The sequence below is a fragment of the Megascapheus bottae genome, chromosome 26 (assembly GCF_031878675.1).
Source record: "Megascapheus bottae isolate mThoBot1 chromosome 26, mThoBot2.hap1, whole genome shotgun sequence".
NCBI lineage: Eukaryota > Metazoa > Chordata > Mammalia > Rodentia > Geomyidae > Megascapheus > Megascapheus bottae.
The window spans coordinates 21110507-21125640 of NC_143534.1; the positions used below are offsets into that span (position 1 = coordinate 21110507).

At 44.4% G+C, this 15134-nt stretch overlaps 1 protein-coding gene and 1 long non-coding RNA gene across 6 annotated transcripts in view; one reads left to right on the forward strand and one right to left on the reverse strand.

Moving 5' to 3' along the window:
- Window positions 1-8342: 8342 nt before the first annotated feature.
- On the reverse strand, window positions 8343-15129 carry LOC150046060 (uncharacterized). Of its 2 annotated transcripts, none has more exons than XR_016532718.1 (3): window positions 15046-15129; window positions 13280-13419; window positions 8343-9744 (listed from the first exon to the last, which is right to left on the reverse strand). It is a non-coding gene; the product is annotated as an uncharacterized LOC150046060 (long non-coding RNA). The 2 variants fall into 2 exon arrangements; XR_016532719.1 differs by lacking the exon at window positions 15046-15129 and adding an exon at window positions 13749-13864.
- Wac (WW domain containing adaptor with coiled-coil) overlaps window positions 14158-15134 on the forward strand; it is a 54310-nt gene continuing 53333 nt past the window's right edge. For 2 of the 4 annotated variants that reach the window (XM_090319106.1, XM_090319108.1), the window contains exon 1: window positions 15003-15099. In XM_090319106.1, coding sequence (XP_090175232.1) covers window positions 15059-15099 — 41 coding nt within the window. In that variant the 5' untranslated portion in view covers window positions 15003-15058. Of the gene's footprint in view, window positions 14396-15002; window positions 15100-15134 lie in introns of those variants that run through there. The other 2 variants (XM_090319109.1, XM_090319107.1) reach the window with 2 other exon arrangements.

The following is a 15134-nucleotide window of genomic DNA, read 5'->3' on the forward strand; positions in this document are numbered from 1 at the left end:
ACTAACAATAATAGATGCTAGCAGGGATGTAGCCAAAAGGGAATGCTACCTACTTCACTGTTGGTGGGAATGTAATCTGGTTCAACCAGTCTGGAAAGCAGTATGAAGGCTCCTCAAAAGACTAAACATAGGGCCGGGAGTTTGGCCTAGTGGTTAAAGTGCTTGCCTAGCATGCACGAAGCCCTGGGTTCGATTCCTCGGTACCACATACATAGAAAAAAGCCAGAAGTGGTGCTGAGGCTCAAGTGGTAGAGCTCTAGCCTTAAGAAAGTCCAAGGACAGTGCTCAGGCCCTGAGCCCAAGCCCAGGACTGGCAAAAAAAAAAAAAAAAAAAAAAAGACTAAACATAGAGCTTCCCTATGACCCAGCAATCCAACTCCTGGGCATCTATCCAATTGACCATAAACCACTACATGAAAGCCACCAGCATGACAATGTTCATTGCAGCATTGTTTGCCATATACAAGATATGAAATCAGCCCAGATATCCCTTAGTTGACAAACAAATCAGGAAAATGAGGTATACATATACATACACACACACACATATACACATGCACATACAATGAAATTCTATGCTACCATTAGAAAGAATAGCATTGCCCTACTCATAAAGAGATGGAAAGCTGGGAAAAATTATACTAAGCAAAGTAAGCCAGACCCAAAGAAGCACAAGGTGCATGGTTCCCCTCATTTGTAAAAACAAGAATGTGCATATAAATCTATAAGGAAACCCAATGGGCAGTAAAAGACAAATAATTACACCTGGACATGATTAATTACAAGCAATCTAAACATTCACATAGAATAGAGGAGGATATTCTTAGGAAAGGATCACGAGGGCTCAATAGTTATGTGTGTAAACTCATCGAAATGAACTCCAAGAAATGGGAGTGAGGCGTTATTTATTATACTGTTTGTGGTTCTTTTTCTTTCTTCTTACCTTTTTTTCTTTGGTTAATTCCCCTCTGACTCTTTTTTTTTTTTAATTTCTGTACCCTTTGTCTTATAAGTAAGTTTATCTGATTTGGGGAAGGGAAGAGGGAGCACAGAAATGGTGGGACAGAGGATGAACCAATTCAACAGTGAAACCCACTAGATACTGTGCTGGAAATGAACTGTACAATATACAATATACTGTTAGAAGGGGAAAAAGTAGGAGAGAATGAGGGAGGGGTTGACACACAAAAAGAAAAGTACTCATTACCTGACTCATGTAAGTGTGACCTCTCGGTACATCACCTTTACAATAATATTTTTTTGCCAGACCTGGGCTTGAGCTCAGGGCCTGAGCACTGCCCTTGGGCTTTCTCAAGGCTAGAGCCTCAGCACCACTTCCGGCTTTTTTCTATTTATGTAGTACCGAGGAATCGAACCCGGGTCTTCATGCATACTAGGCAAGCACTCCCAGCCCCCACAATAATTATTTTTAAATCTTTTTTTTAAAGCCTTGAACAAGCTGAGCATAGTGGTTCACGCCTATAATCCTAGTTATTCAGGATACTGAGATCTGAGGATCCTGGTTCAAAGCCAGCCCAGGCACTAAAGTCTGCGAGACTCTTATCTCCAATTAACCACTAGAAAACCAGAAGTAGCACCATGGCTCAAGGGGTAGGGCCGTAGCCTTGAGCTGAAGAGCTCAGGGACAGTGCGCAGGCTCAGAGTTTAAGCCCCATGAAAAAATAGCCCTGAACAATACACTAATATGGAGCTACTATTGAAGCATCTAATATAATTAATTTAATAAGTGACATTCTCTATTATATACTAAACATGTACTAATAATAAAATCATAAATAAATACATATATAATAAAATCCATGGCTGTGTGGAGGATAGCAGACCCTTAGACATAGTAGGAATTATTCTTGGAAAGAGTGAAGGAAAGTGTGTGGTTACATAACCAATCAACACTGTTTAGATATTTTCTGTTCCTGTCCAACAACATGGCTGTAATCTTTCCCAGATACTATTTTTGTGTGTTTATATGCCAGAACTGGGGCTCAAACTCAGGGTCTGGGCACTGTTCCTTAGCCGTATTACTCAAGGTTGGCACTCCACCCCTGAGCCACAGCTCCAATTCTGGCTTTTTAGTGGTAAATTGGCGATAAAAAGCCTCGCGACCTTTTTTCCTGCATCTGGCTTCAAATTACAATCCTCAGCTATCAGCTTCTTGAGAAGTTAGGAATACAGGCATGAGTCACCAATGTCCAGCTTCCAATTTTTCTCAATTTTAGAGTCCCATAAAATGTTTTTAACCCCTTACTAAATAGACATCAAGGCATTTCTTCCCATCATTGCCTACACTGTATGCCCCAAATCTCTGAAATTTGCAGTGATATCCATTCTGTTACGCCTCTTCTTAATTGTTTAGGAGTAGAGGCAGCCATTTTCTGGAATTTTATTCTGAAGTGACCTTTCTTTGTCTTGTATACTTTGTACTCTTCCTCTTCTACATTCTGGTTTGAAGACTTGTTGTGCAGATAATACATTGCATTCTTCTTGCTTAGTCATTTGAAATAGTGGCAATTTTACATAGGCAAGCTAGTCACCCCAAAATAACATCTAGATGATTTCTTCTGCTTATCTTCCAGTTGGCCCAGTATGACCCATGAGCTATTGCTTAGCTCAGCACCATTTCTTTTTTTTCTTCTTTCTTCCTTTCTTTTGCCCTCCCTCCCTCCCTTCCTTCCTTCCTTCCTTCCTTCCTTCCTTCCTTCCTTCCTTCCTTCCTTCCTCTCTCTCTCTGTCTCTCTCTCTCTTTGTGTCTCTCTGTTGTTCTTTGTGGGGCTTAAATTTAGGGCCTTGAGCTTTTTCACTCAAGGCTAACTCTATCACTTTGAGCTACAGCCACTACTTCTGGTGGTTCATTGGAGATGAGAGTTGCAGGGACTTTCCTGCCTGGACTGGCTTTGAACTGCAATTCTCAGATCTCAGCTTTCTGAGTAGCTAGGATTTGCACTATGGCTCATGGCCCATCGTTTTTATTTTTTTGGTCCCAAAACTGTCTGGAAAGAGTGAGAGTGACTTTATGAGCAATCACATTTGGGAACTCTCTTGACACTCATTTTATTTTTGGTTTTGTTGAGATCCTTGACTAGGGGCCTGGTCCTGCCGGTTTACATGGGTGGGTAGTGAGTCTGTCTCCCCTCTCTGAATAATCAGTTGTGGAGTGAAATCTCAGCCCAGTAGTATATGAATGCTTGTCTGTGGCAGTGCGGTGCGCTTTCCTCTATCCACGTTGCTGTTTTGGCAACTACTTGACCCACAGAGACAATGTATCACATACATAGAAAAAAGCTGGAAGTGGTGCTGTGGCTCAAATGGTAGAGCTCTAGCCTTGAGAAAACCCAAGGACAATGCTCAGGCCCTGAGTTCAAGCCCCACAACTGGCAAAAAAAAAATTCACTAAGGGTTTCTATATAGCTAACCTTATGATTACTATTTGGAAATGTTCCTTGAACATAAGAACATTTCAGTTCTATATTTGTGAGATACAAAATGATGTGTTAAAGTACTTTTCATTAGGAGGTCATTGTATGAACAAAAGTGGATTGGATGTGGTTAACAGCAGTAGTAATAGAAAGTAGATGAAGTAAGTTATTCAAGAAGTCAAGCCAATAGAACCTGATGATGACGTTTCCCTCCCTCTCTCCCTTCCTGGAACAACTGATCTGTTCTCTGTCACTGTAGATTTACCTATTGTCAGTATTTCACAAAAATGGAATCATGCAGTATGTGGCTTTTGGTATTAGCTTCTTTTAGGATATCTTCAAGGTCAATCCATATTTAAGCACATATCAGTTACTGTAGCACATTTGTTCTTATTATATATGGAGATATGATTTATTGATTCATCTGTTGATTGATAGTTGGATTTCTACTTTTTGGCTATCATGAATCATGATACTTTAAATATCAAGTTCAAGATTTTTTTTTTTTTTTTTTGCATTGCCAGTTCTGGGGCTTGAACTGAGAGCCTAAGCACTGTCCCTGGACTTTCTCAAGGCTAGAGCTGTACCACTTGAGCCACAGAACCACTTTCAGCTTTTTCTGTGTATGTGATACTGAGGAATTGATCGCAGGTCTTCATGCATGCTAGGCAAGCACTCTACCACTAGGCCAAACTCCTGGCCCCTCAAGTTTTTGTTTGAATGTGTCTTTTCAATTCTCTTGAATAGATATTTAGAGCTAGAGTCATTCTATGTTTAAAATTGTTGAAACAATTGTATAAATTTCTGTGCAATTGTATTTAAATTCACACCAGTGATTATCCATTCATTCATTCATTCACTTATGTATTTATTTGGCAGTACTGGGGTAGGAACTATTAGGGTATTGTATTTGCTAGGCAAGCCCTTAATCACCTGAATTATTCCTGTAGCCCCATACTAACAATTTATGAGATTGCCAATTTCCTCATATCTTGACATTTTGGAATTACAGCTGTCCTACTGGATATGAAATGGAATCTCATTGTGGTATTAATTTGTATTCCCCTCATGACTGATAAGGTTGGGCATCTCTCTAATACCATTAGAATATCATGATCATGCTGGGCACTAGTGGCTCATACCTACAATCCCAGCTACTCAGGAAGCTGAGTTCCAAGGATGGAAGTTTAAAGCCAGTCCAGGCAGGAGTAAGGATGGGGATGGGGTGGGGGTCGGGGAACAACTGTGAGATTTTTACCTCCAATTAAGCACCAAGAAAGCCAGAAGTGGGGATGTGACTCAAATGGTAGAGTACAAACATAAAGGAATGTGCTCTTTTGGAGACGTGTGTAAGACAATTATGTAGTACCAAGGAATTGAACCCAGAGCTTCATGCATGCTAGGCAAGAACACTTCCATTAGTCCACGATCCCAGCCACTGTTCATTTTTTAAAAATATTTTTATTGTAATTAATAAAAGGGTTACATGATATTTGCCAGATAGAAGGTGCATTAATTCACATACATTGATACCCTTTCACATGTCTTGGTCCCCATTTCCCTTCCCCCCAACCCCCATCTTGGTTTTCCCCCCTTCCCTATCCAATTTCAAATAACCAAATACAAATATATCCAATATATCAGATAACAAAGTGAGATACTGTAACAATATGAGATAACCAAGGGACAGCATTAGAGATGAGAGATAACATAGTACATTAAGGACAACAATCATTCATTATATGGCTTTTGTTTCAATATCCTAGAGGTCCTTTCAATTAGCTTCATACTATATGGCCTTAGTATCAAGGTTTTGCTCTATTGCAAACCTCTGCTAGTAGAGCCCAAAGTTTCTACTGATTTTGACAAATGAGGGAAACCATTGAGCCTAAATTCCTTTGAGTCTGGCTTACTTCACTTAATATGATTTTTTCTAAGTCTTTCCATTTCCTAACAAATGGGGCGATGTCATTTTTTCTGACAGCCGCATAGAATTCCATTGTGTACAAATACCACATCTTGTTGATCCATTCATCAACTGAGGGACATCTAGGTTGGTTCCATATCTTTGCTATGGTGAATAATGCTGCAATGAACATTGTTGTGCTAGTGGATTTAGTATGCCCTAGTTTCTGGATGGTTGGGTAAATTCCAAGTAGTGGAATTGCTGGGTCATAGGGGAGCTCTATGTTTCTAGCCACTGTTCATATTCTTTTTGTTGTTGTTTTTTTTTGCCAGTCCTGGGCTTGAGCTCAGGGCCTGAGCACTGTTCTTGGACTTTCTCAAGGCTAGAGCTCTACCACTTGAGCCTCAGCACCACTTCCAGCTCTTTTCTATGTATGTAGTACCGAGGAATCGAACCCGGGTTTTCATGCATGCTAGGCAAGCACTCTGCCAGTAGGCCAAACTCCTGGCCCACTGTTCATATCCTTTTAAGGGTTTTATTATTGTTGTTAGTGTTGCTGATCAAATTTAGGGCCTGAAATGTGTTGGGCCCATTCAGTGAGCTACATTAAAGTTTGTTAAAATTTCTTGTATCTGTTAGTTATCAGTTATTGTTCTATAGTTTTATTTTCTTGCAGTGTCTTTGGTTTTGGTATCAGGATAATGCTGATAATCAGAATGAATAGATAGTAATCTGCTTCCTCTGCTTTTTGTTTATTAATAAGAATCTTAGGAGGACTGGTATTTTGAAGATGTTTGATGTCACCAGTAAAGCCATATGGTTGAAACTTTTCTTTCTTAGAAGTTTTATTTGGATTTCTTTTTCTTTCCTTTTCTTTCCCTCTTTCTTTCAATAGTACTGTTAAGTACATTTTCATGATTTTCTTTAGCAGTTTTAGCTTTTTTTTTAATAGTGTGAACCTTTTGACAAAAAAAGAACTTTACAATCAGATTCTACATTCTTACAGTTTTAGCATTTTTTTTTTGGTGTGTGTGTGGGGGGTTGTTTTTTGTTTTTTTTGTTTTTGTTTTTTTGGTGCTAGTCCTAAGGGCTTGAATTCATGGCCCTGAGTTTTCTTGCTCAAGGTTAGTGTTCTACCACTTGGGCTACATCTCCACTTCCGGGCTTTTCTGCAGTTAACTGGAGATAAAAGTTATGGACTTGCTTGCTCGTGCCGTTCAGTCTTCCTGTCTCTGTCTCCTGACTAGCTAGTATTACAGGTATAAATCACCCATTCTAGCTATTCTAGCATCTTTTAAAAAGTTAATGAAAAGTCTTCCTCTAGGGTGTGTGATATTTTGCTTAGGTAGGGAGAGTTTTTCCCTATGTATATGTCCTACTTTGACTTCTGTTTGACCAGTAATTCTGTGTTAAAAATAGGCACTTTTTTCTGCATTCATGAAGTTATGTCAGGAGGACTATGAGTTCAAGGCTGACCTGGACTATCCAGTTGAGTAAAAGGCAAGCATGGGCTACATAGCCAGACCCTGTTTTTTTTGTTTTTTTAATCCAAAAACCCTGAATCTAGGCACCAGTGGCTCATGCCTGTAATCCTAACTACTCAGGAGGTTAAGATCTGAGGAACATGATTCAAAGCCAGCCAGGGCAGAAAAGTCCATGAGACTCTTATTTCTAACCACCAAACACCAGAAGTGGAGCGCAAGTGGTAGAATGCTATCCTCAAGTAAAAAGCTAAGGAATAGAACCCAGGTCCTAAGTTCAAGTCAGTACTGCACTAAACAAAAGAAACAAGAACAACCCTGCCACCACCAAAATATAATATGAGTATAATATGGCAACTTTGGAAATCAGATTCTCTTTCCTTGCTGTTGCTGCTTGTTGTAGTTGCTATTATTTTCTTGGTAGCTTTTCTGAACTTTTTAAAACTGTACTCAATGTTATGGCCAATGAAGATTCTAGCTTTAATAGTCAAATAAAGATATGTACCATCCCTTACCCTCAGATCATATTAAAAGCATGTGTATAATAGTAAATACATATATACATACACATACAGGTATGTGTGTGGTGTGTATTATTATTTTTTTCAGTCTTGGGGCTTGAAATTAGGGCTTGGGCACTGTTTCTAAGCTCTAGCTCAAGGTTAGTACTCTACTACTTTGAGCCATAGCATCACCTGTTTTCTGGTGGTTAATTGGAGATTAGAGTCTCACGAGGATGGAAGTGTGGCCTAGTGGCAGAGTGCTTGCCTAGCATGCATGAATCCATGGGATGGATTCCTTGGTACCACATACAAAGAAAAATTCAGAAGTGGTGCTGTGACTCAAGTGATAGAGCACTAGCCCTGAGAAGGGTCAAAGGCAGAGCCCAGGCCATGAGTTCAAGCCCCAGAAACGACCAAAAAAAAAAAAAAGTCTCATGGACTTTTGTGCTGGGACTGGTTTTGAACTGTGATTTCAGATCTCAGTCTCCCAAGTAGCTAGAATTTACAGGTGTGAGCCACCAGCAACTGGCAATCGAAATATATTGCCAAACACTTCCAAATTCTTGATGCTCATTAAAGAGCCACTCATTTGGTAACCTTATGGGTGGAGAGGTCAGATTACAGTGAAATATGAATAAAGGACTAAAGAACAAAATTAGGGAGGTACACACAAGACTTACTGGAAATTGGGTTGAGAAAGGTGACAGAACAGTAATGGGGACAAGGGTGGGAATGTAGAGTTGAGGAAAAGTATCTCTTCATGTTTGTTTTTGTGCCAGACCTATGGTTTAACTTATATGGCCTAGATGCTATCCCTGAGCATGTGTGCTCAAGTCTTGGGCTTTACCACTTGAACCACAGTTCCATTTCCAGCTTTGGAGACAAGAGACTCATGGACTTTCCTGCCTGGGGTAGCTTCATCAAATCATGATCCTCATATCGCAGCTTCCTGAATAGCTAGGATTCTTATAGGCATGAGCCTATAAGAATAGTTAATCTTTTTTTTTTTTTTTTTTTGGTGGTGGGGAGGAGATGCCGGTCTTGGGGTTTGAACTTTGTGTGAGTCCTGTCCTTGAGATCTTTGGCTCAAGACTAGTGTTCTACCACTTCAGCCACAGCTCTTCTATTAGCCTTTTGGTAGTTAACAGGGATTTGGACTTTTCTGCATGGACTGGATTGCTATCATGATCCTCAGATCTCAGCCTTTTGATTGCTAAGAATAGGATTTTTGACTCATTCCTATAAGCCCAGCTATCTGGGAAGTCATAGGCTGGGGCATGCTTAGGTGGTAGAGGACCTGCCTCACAAGTAGAAAGCACTGAGCTCAAACCACAAAACTGGAAAATCAAAGGAAAAAGAACAAAAGAAAAAAAAGGTAGTGCTCAGACAGGAACCAAGGAGAAAGGCAAGCAACAGGGGCTCATACCTGTAATCCTAGCTACTCAGGAGGCTGAGATCTCAGGCTCTCAGTTCCAATCCAGGCCAGGCAGACAGATTCATGGGACCTGATCTCCAATACCCAGTCTCCTCCTCCTCATGCAAAAACAAACAAACAAAAACCCAAAACGCTGGAGCTTTGGCTCAATTGGTAGAGCATTAGCCTTGAGCAAAAAGGCTAAGGGACAGCTCCTAGGCTCTGAGTTCAAGCTCCTACTGACATTGTGTGTATGTGCTTCCCATCACTGTCCCCCCCAATCCCCAGAGACCAATGATAATGACTCAAATTTAGAAACTGAGAATATATATTAAAAGGGTAAAAAGAAAGCATAAGCAATCAGGCGCAGGTGGCTTCCTCCTGTAATCCTAGCTATTCAGGAGGCTGAGATCTGAGGATCACAGTTTGAAGCCGGTTTAGGCAGGAAAGTCTGTGAGACTGCACCAAACTTCCCCAAAAGGCTGGGAATCAGAACTATGTGGCTCAAGTGATTAAGTTCTTGTCTTGAGCAAAAGAAGCTCAGAGATAGGCCTTGAGTTCAAGCCTCACAACTCACTCCCCCCCACTCTCTCTCTCACACACACACAGCAAGCACAAGTGGAGGAAAAGCTTTAGATATTGAAATAATGACCTTAGATACAGTAGATTTTTGCCTATTTCTTTATTAGCATTCAGACTGCTGACAACAGCGTCCATCCTGGGACTTGAGATTATGGAGGTGGTGAAGGTATGCAATAGACTCAAACACAAGATGCTTTTCAATAATATAAGAATTCAATAAAACTTTACAGCACGTCGGAACCACTCACGTATCAAGCAGTATGCAGTGACAATCAAATCTAGAGCTCACTGGCACTCATGAAGGGGGCATGCAGCTGCAGCAAGTGAGGCTGGTAGGAGGGGTGGGCTTGAGATGGCAGAAGCACCTTGAGGCTGAGGCATGAAGCTCAGATTCACAATTAGAGCATCCTCAGCTCACCAGTACCTAGTAATGTATATATTTCTTTTGAAATTTAGAAAGTGAATAGTTGGGTTAATTCAGGTTAAAACTGTGCCAGATAGGGGAGGGGGAGGAGGGAGGGAAATGGGGACCAAGACATGAGAAAGGGTATCAATGTATGTGAAGTAATGCACCTTCCATCTGGCGAATGTAATGTAACCCTTCTATTAATTACAATAAAAAATATATGGGGGGGAAAAAACTGTGCCAGATAGAGGCCAAAGATTTAGGTTTAGAGATCGTAATTGTCCCTGAACTTAAATATCTGTTGTTTTGGAGGAACATAACAAATTGGTCAGTTTGGTAAAGCCAAACTCAGTTATCACTGATAACTGAGTCAGTAAGTAACAGTTACACAGCTACTTCACATTATACAGGATCCACATGGGATCTATATCTGAAGGTCTTTACTCTTCTTCCCTAAATATTAATTTTTGTTACCATTGTCCTGTTTGTCCTCACAATTAAGACCTATATCCACAAACCTGAAAACCCAAAGCTTCTGCTTTTAGTTACACATTATAGTTAAAATATAATCTGCATAAGTGGTGGACAACATACCTATCAGGAGCTAGTCGCTTACATAAATGGGCACAGTGGATACCTGTATTCTAGCATTTAGGAAGCTTAGGATGATTGTGAGTCGTGGGTCAGCTTGGGAAACTTAGTGACATCCTGTCTCAAAAATCTTTGAAGAGGCTGGGTTCCAGCAGCTCACACCTATAATTGTAACCACTTAGGAAGCAGGTCTGAGGACTGTGGTTCATAGAGCCTGGGTATAAAAATCTGTGAGAATTTTTTTAAATATATTTTTTATTATAATTAATAGAAGGGTTACATTACATTCACCATAGAAGGTACATTACTTCACAAACATTATTCCCCCTTCTCATGTCTTTGTCCCCATTTCCCTCCCCCACACCCCAAGTAAACTATCTTTTTTTTTTTTTTTTGCCAGTCCTGGGCTTGAGCTCAGGGCCTGAGCACTGTCCTTGGACTTTCTCGAGGCTAGCAATTTACCACTTGAGCCACAGCACCACTTCTGGCTTTTTTGAGTAGTTTATTGGAGCTAAGAGTGTCTCACAACTGGGCTTTATTTCCAATAAACTACTTAAGAAAAAGTGGAAGTAATGCTAGCCTTGAGCAACAAAGCTCAGGGACAGCAGTTAGGCCCTGAGTTCAATACCCAGAACTAGAAAAAAAAATACATAAATAAAATATAATAAAGGTCTCTCAGCCTCCTCAGTAGCTAAGTTCACAAGCGTGACCCACTGATGCCAGAGATGAAATATTCGTATAAGGACATTTGGAGGGAGACAGTGTTTTTGTTGTTTTCCTGCTCCCAAGATTATACCTACCACAGCCTTCTTATTGGAAGTTGATCTTAGTAAGAGGGAAGTAACAGGCAAAGTGAACAATTCTAACAATTAAAATGCAATACAGTGCAAAACGGTTAAGTCTGGTCTTAGGCAGCTTATTTGTTCCCAGTATGATGACTTATTCAGATGTAATAGCAGGCAGATGTGAAGGAGTAAGCAGGATTTGTTTACATTTTCTAACTTGTGTTTTTTCTTAGACCTAAAAAACAAGATCTTTAAACAAGTATTGGATTTACAAGATATGAAACCACACATCCATTAAAAAGGTGGATAAATGGATTAGGGAAATGTAGTCTGGTGAGGTGGGGAACACAGGTAACTTCAACATTAACTTGGCTGTTTTTCTCCAGCCAAGTTCAGCTACTCTGTTTCAGGGATATATTCGTAGGAATTAACCACTGTTGTGCTTTAGGCAGATAAAGAGGGAAGGAATGAGAATATATCCAAAGGATTTAAGCTAGACAATAAGGTGGATTTTTTTTGGAGGGGGGGGCCAGTCCTGGGGTTTGAACTCAGGGTCTAGGCACTGTCCTTGGACACTTTTTGCTCAAGGCTAGTTTGAACCACAGCATCACTTTCAGCTTTTTCTAAGTATGTGGTACCAAGGAATTGAATCCAGGGCTTTGTGCGTGCTAGGTGAGCAATCTACCACTAGGCTATACTCCTGGTCCCAGACAATGAGTTTTTTAAAAAATTACTGTAATATTGAATGTGCTCTTTAGTCAAATAGGTGATTGTTTCACATCCCAACCCTACATGAGTCTAGTTACCTGTGACAATTATCATTACAAACTCTGAATTGCTCCCTGGGTAAAAACAAGGTTAAATCTTTATGCGCCTCTGGTCACTTTTTTCTTTTTTTAATCAATTGATGAACAGATAAGCTTATTTTATGTTTGTTTGAAGATATTTGACTTCCTACTTATTGACTCATTAACAGGGAGCTCATGGTCAAAATCACTAGAGATGAAGCCTGAAGCTTCCTGGCAGATGTTTCCTCTTCAAAGCTTCTCGTATCTGAGTGGTGCTTTGCAAAAGCAGACTCACCAATACAAAATAAAAATTAAAAAAAAAAAAACACATGGCAATAAGTACACATTAAAACGCACTTTAGCAGGGTGCAGTGGCTCACGCCTGTAATCCTAGTTACTCAGGAGGTTGAGATCTGAGGATCAAGGTTCAAAGCCAGCCCCAGCACAAAAGGACCTGAGACTCTTTATCTCCAATGAACCGCTAGAAAATGGGAAATGGGGCTTGGCTCAAGGGTAGGGGTGGTAGCCTTGAGATGAAGAGCTCAGGGACAGTGCCCAGGCCAACTTCAAGCCCCATGACCCACAAAAAAACAAACAACAACAAAAACGCACTTTATCCTGTTGCCAGAGTCAAATACTGTAATGTTACACTCATCTCAGCTGGGAAAATAGGTATCAGCTAAGTTAAATTTCTCACTACACCTTTCGAGTCCATACAAATAAATTTGATGTGGGTGAATAGGCACTACGATTAAGAGCTGTTTGCTTATATTTCAGTTCATTTTCTTTCTTTCCTGGAGGTACTGGGATTTGAATTCAGGCCTCGAGCTTTAAGAGCAGGCACTCTACTACCTAAGGAGCCACATCCCCAGCCTACTTGTTATTAAATGGGATAGGGCAACCCAGCAAGCCCCTTAGTTCACTAAATGAGGAATACAAGTTGTACTGCAGCCAGTTTCAGCTTCTGCATAGGGCGTGTATGTTTTGCCCCCTTCGAATCTGATTTGGGGGCATGTACCAGAGATAGGATGCAGAGCCTTCGGTTTTTGGATCGTTTCAGAACGTTACAATTTTTTTTTTTCCTTAGTTTCCACGGTCATCGGGTGCTTTACTGGTCCCTATAAACAATAATAAGGTTAACCGTTGACGGGCTAACAAGTTACAGAAGATACTTCACACGAGAAAAAAAAACCCCGGCCGCCTTGAGATACACAGATATTACATTTTTTCCCTATCAGTTGTGATTTCGGTGCCTCTCCCTACTCTATTTCGCTCCACTTATCTAGCAAGAAGGTTAAACTTTTTGGCGATAAGGTCTTTCTTGGTCGCCTAGGCTGGCCTAGAATGAACAGCCTAAGCCTCCCGAAGGCTGAGATTACAGGCACGTACCATCATCCCTCCTGGCTCCCCCCGGTCACGTTTCGATACTGTTGTTCTTGTAAAGGAATCTTGTTTCTTCTGATGTGCATCCGGTTTGTCTTCTGGATTTGAACAGTTGTATGTTAACGCGCACTGCGATCCTTTCCATCCTGAACAATTAAAATAGATAAAAATCAAAGAAATGCCACCGGAGGGATGGAAAGCGTATTTGGACCAAGTGACATTTTCCTTGTCTTTGTATCCAAACTAAAATTTCCAGCAATTAAGTACAGACACCAAGGCAAATGTTCACTACGGGGTCCTCTGTAGGGGGGAGTCGGGGAGGGTGGCGAGGACTGGGACGGCGGATCTTCCGCGCACTGGGGCGGATCGGTGCCCCCCCCCCCCCCCCCCCCCGCCTCCCGGACCCTCCGCGTCCGCCATTGGTCGCCGGGGAAGCCCGCTTTTCCCTCGCGCTTCCGGGCGGGGCACGACTGACGTCTCACCAGGTGCGCGCGGGGGGGGGGGGGGTGCGACGCGCTGGCGGCGGCCCCGGCCCGGTGCACGGACGGCCGCGCGCTCGGCAGCCCGGTGAGCGGCGGCCGGCCGGGTCTCTCGGGGACGGGAGGGAGGGGCGGGCCGGGCCGTGCAGGAGCCCCCCGCGGGAGTCCCGCGCGCCAGCGCCGGCGGAGGGCGACTTCCGCCGCGGGCCCACGAGGCAGCTCCGAGGGAGCCGTCCGCGCCCGCCGCCGCCCAATTGTAGGGGCGTCCCGCCCGCCCCCGCCCGCGCGCGCAGGGGGCGGGGGCCGGCGGCCGGAGCTCGCCGAGGGGCGCCCCCGCCCCCGCCGCGCCTCCGGGCGCACGCGCAGCCGCCGCCGCCGCCGCGCCACTACTTAGTCCGCGATGGCGTCCCTCGCGCCCCACGGTCCTCCCGGAGGCGGCTCCCGCTCTGCGCAGCCCGGGGCCCCCGGGACCAGCCTCGAGCAGGTCCCCGGGTACGACTGCCCCTAACCTGGGGGCGGTGGTGACCGTAAAACTTGGCCAGTGTGGGGGGGAAAAAAAGGAGCGGCAGCCGGAGAGGGTTGAGCGGCGGCGGCGGGGAGCGAGCCAGGCCTCGGAGGAAGAGGAAGGCCGGAGCGAGCCGAGGTTGGCCGAAGGCGGCGTGGTGGCGCCGCGCGGGGTGGGGGCGGGGGAGGCGAGGGGAAGCCGAGGGAGGGAGAGGAGGGGCGCGGCGGAAACTGCCGAGGCTTTCCGAAGGCCGCGGCGCCCGAGTTGCCCGGATGTAGTTGGTGAAGCGGCAGCGGCGGCACCAGCGGCGGCGGCGGCGGCGGCGGCGGGAGGAGGAGGTGGAGGAGGACCAGGCGGCGGCGAAGGGGGGGGAGGAGGAGGGAAGGAGAGGAGGAGGCGGCGGGGGAGCTGAAGCAGCAGCAGCAGGAGGAGGAGGAGGAGGAGGAGGCAGGGGAGGCGGTCGCTCTCGGCGGGGTAGAGCCGGGCGCGTCTTCCCGTCCCCCCTCCCCCCCTCCGTCCGCTCGGCCGCCGTGTAGTTGGCGCCGCTGCCCCGGCTGAGAGTGAGCGTGCTGTCGACGGAGGGCCATGGCCCGGGGGCGCCGGCGTCAGTAACGGGGAGGTGCTGAGAGACTCGGAGGGCGCGCCGGGCCCTGGTGCCGGGGGCCGCCCGCCGCCGCCGCCGCCTGCGCGCCCGCCGGCCCGCCCGCCCCGCACGCACGCTCGCCCGCCCGCCCGCCCGCCCGCCCGCCTTCCGCGGCCGCTCTCCCCCCTCCCCGACACACACTCACAGGCCGGGCATTGATGGTAATGTATGCGAGGAAACAGCAGAGACTCAGTGATGGGTAAATCTTGTCTTTTCGCTTCGGGCCGGGCCGCG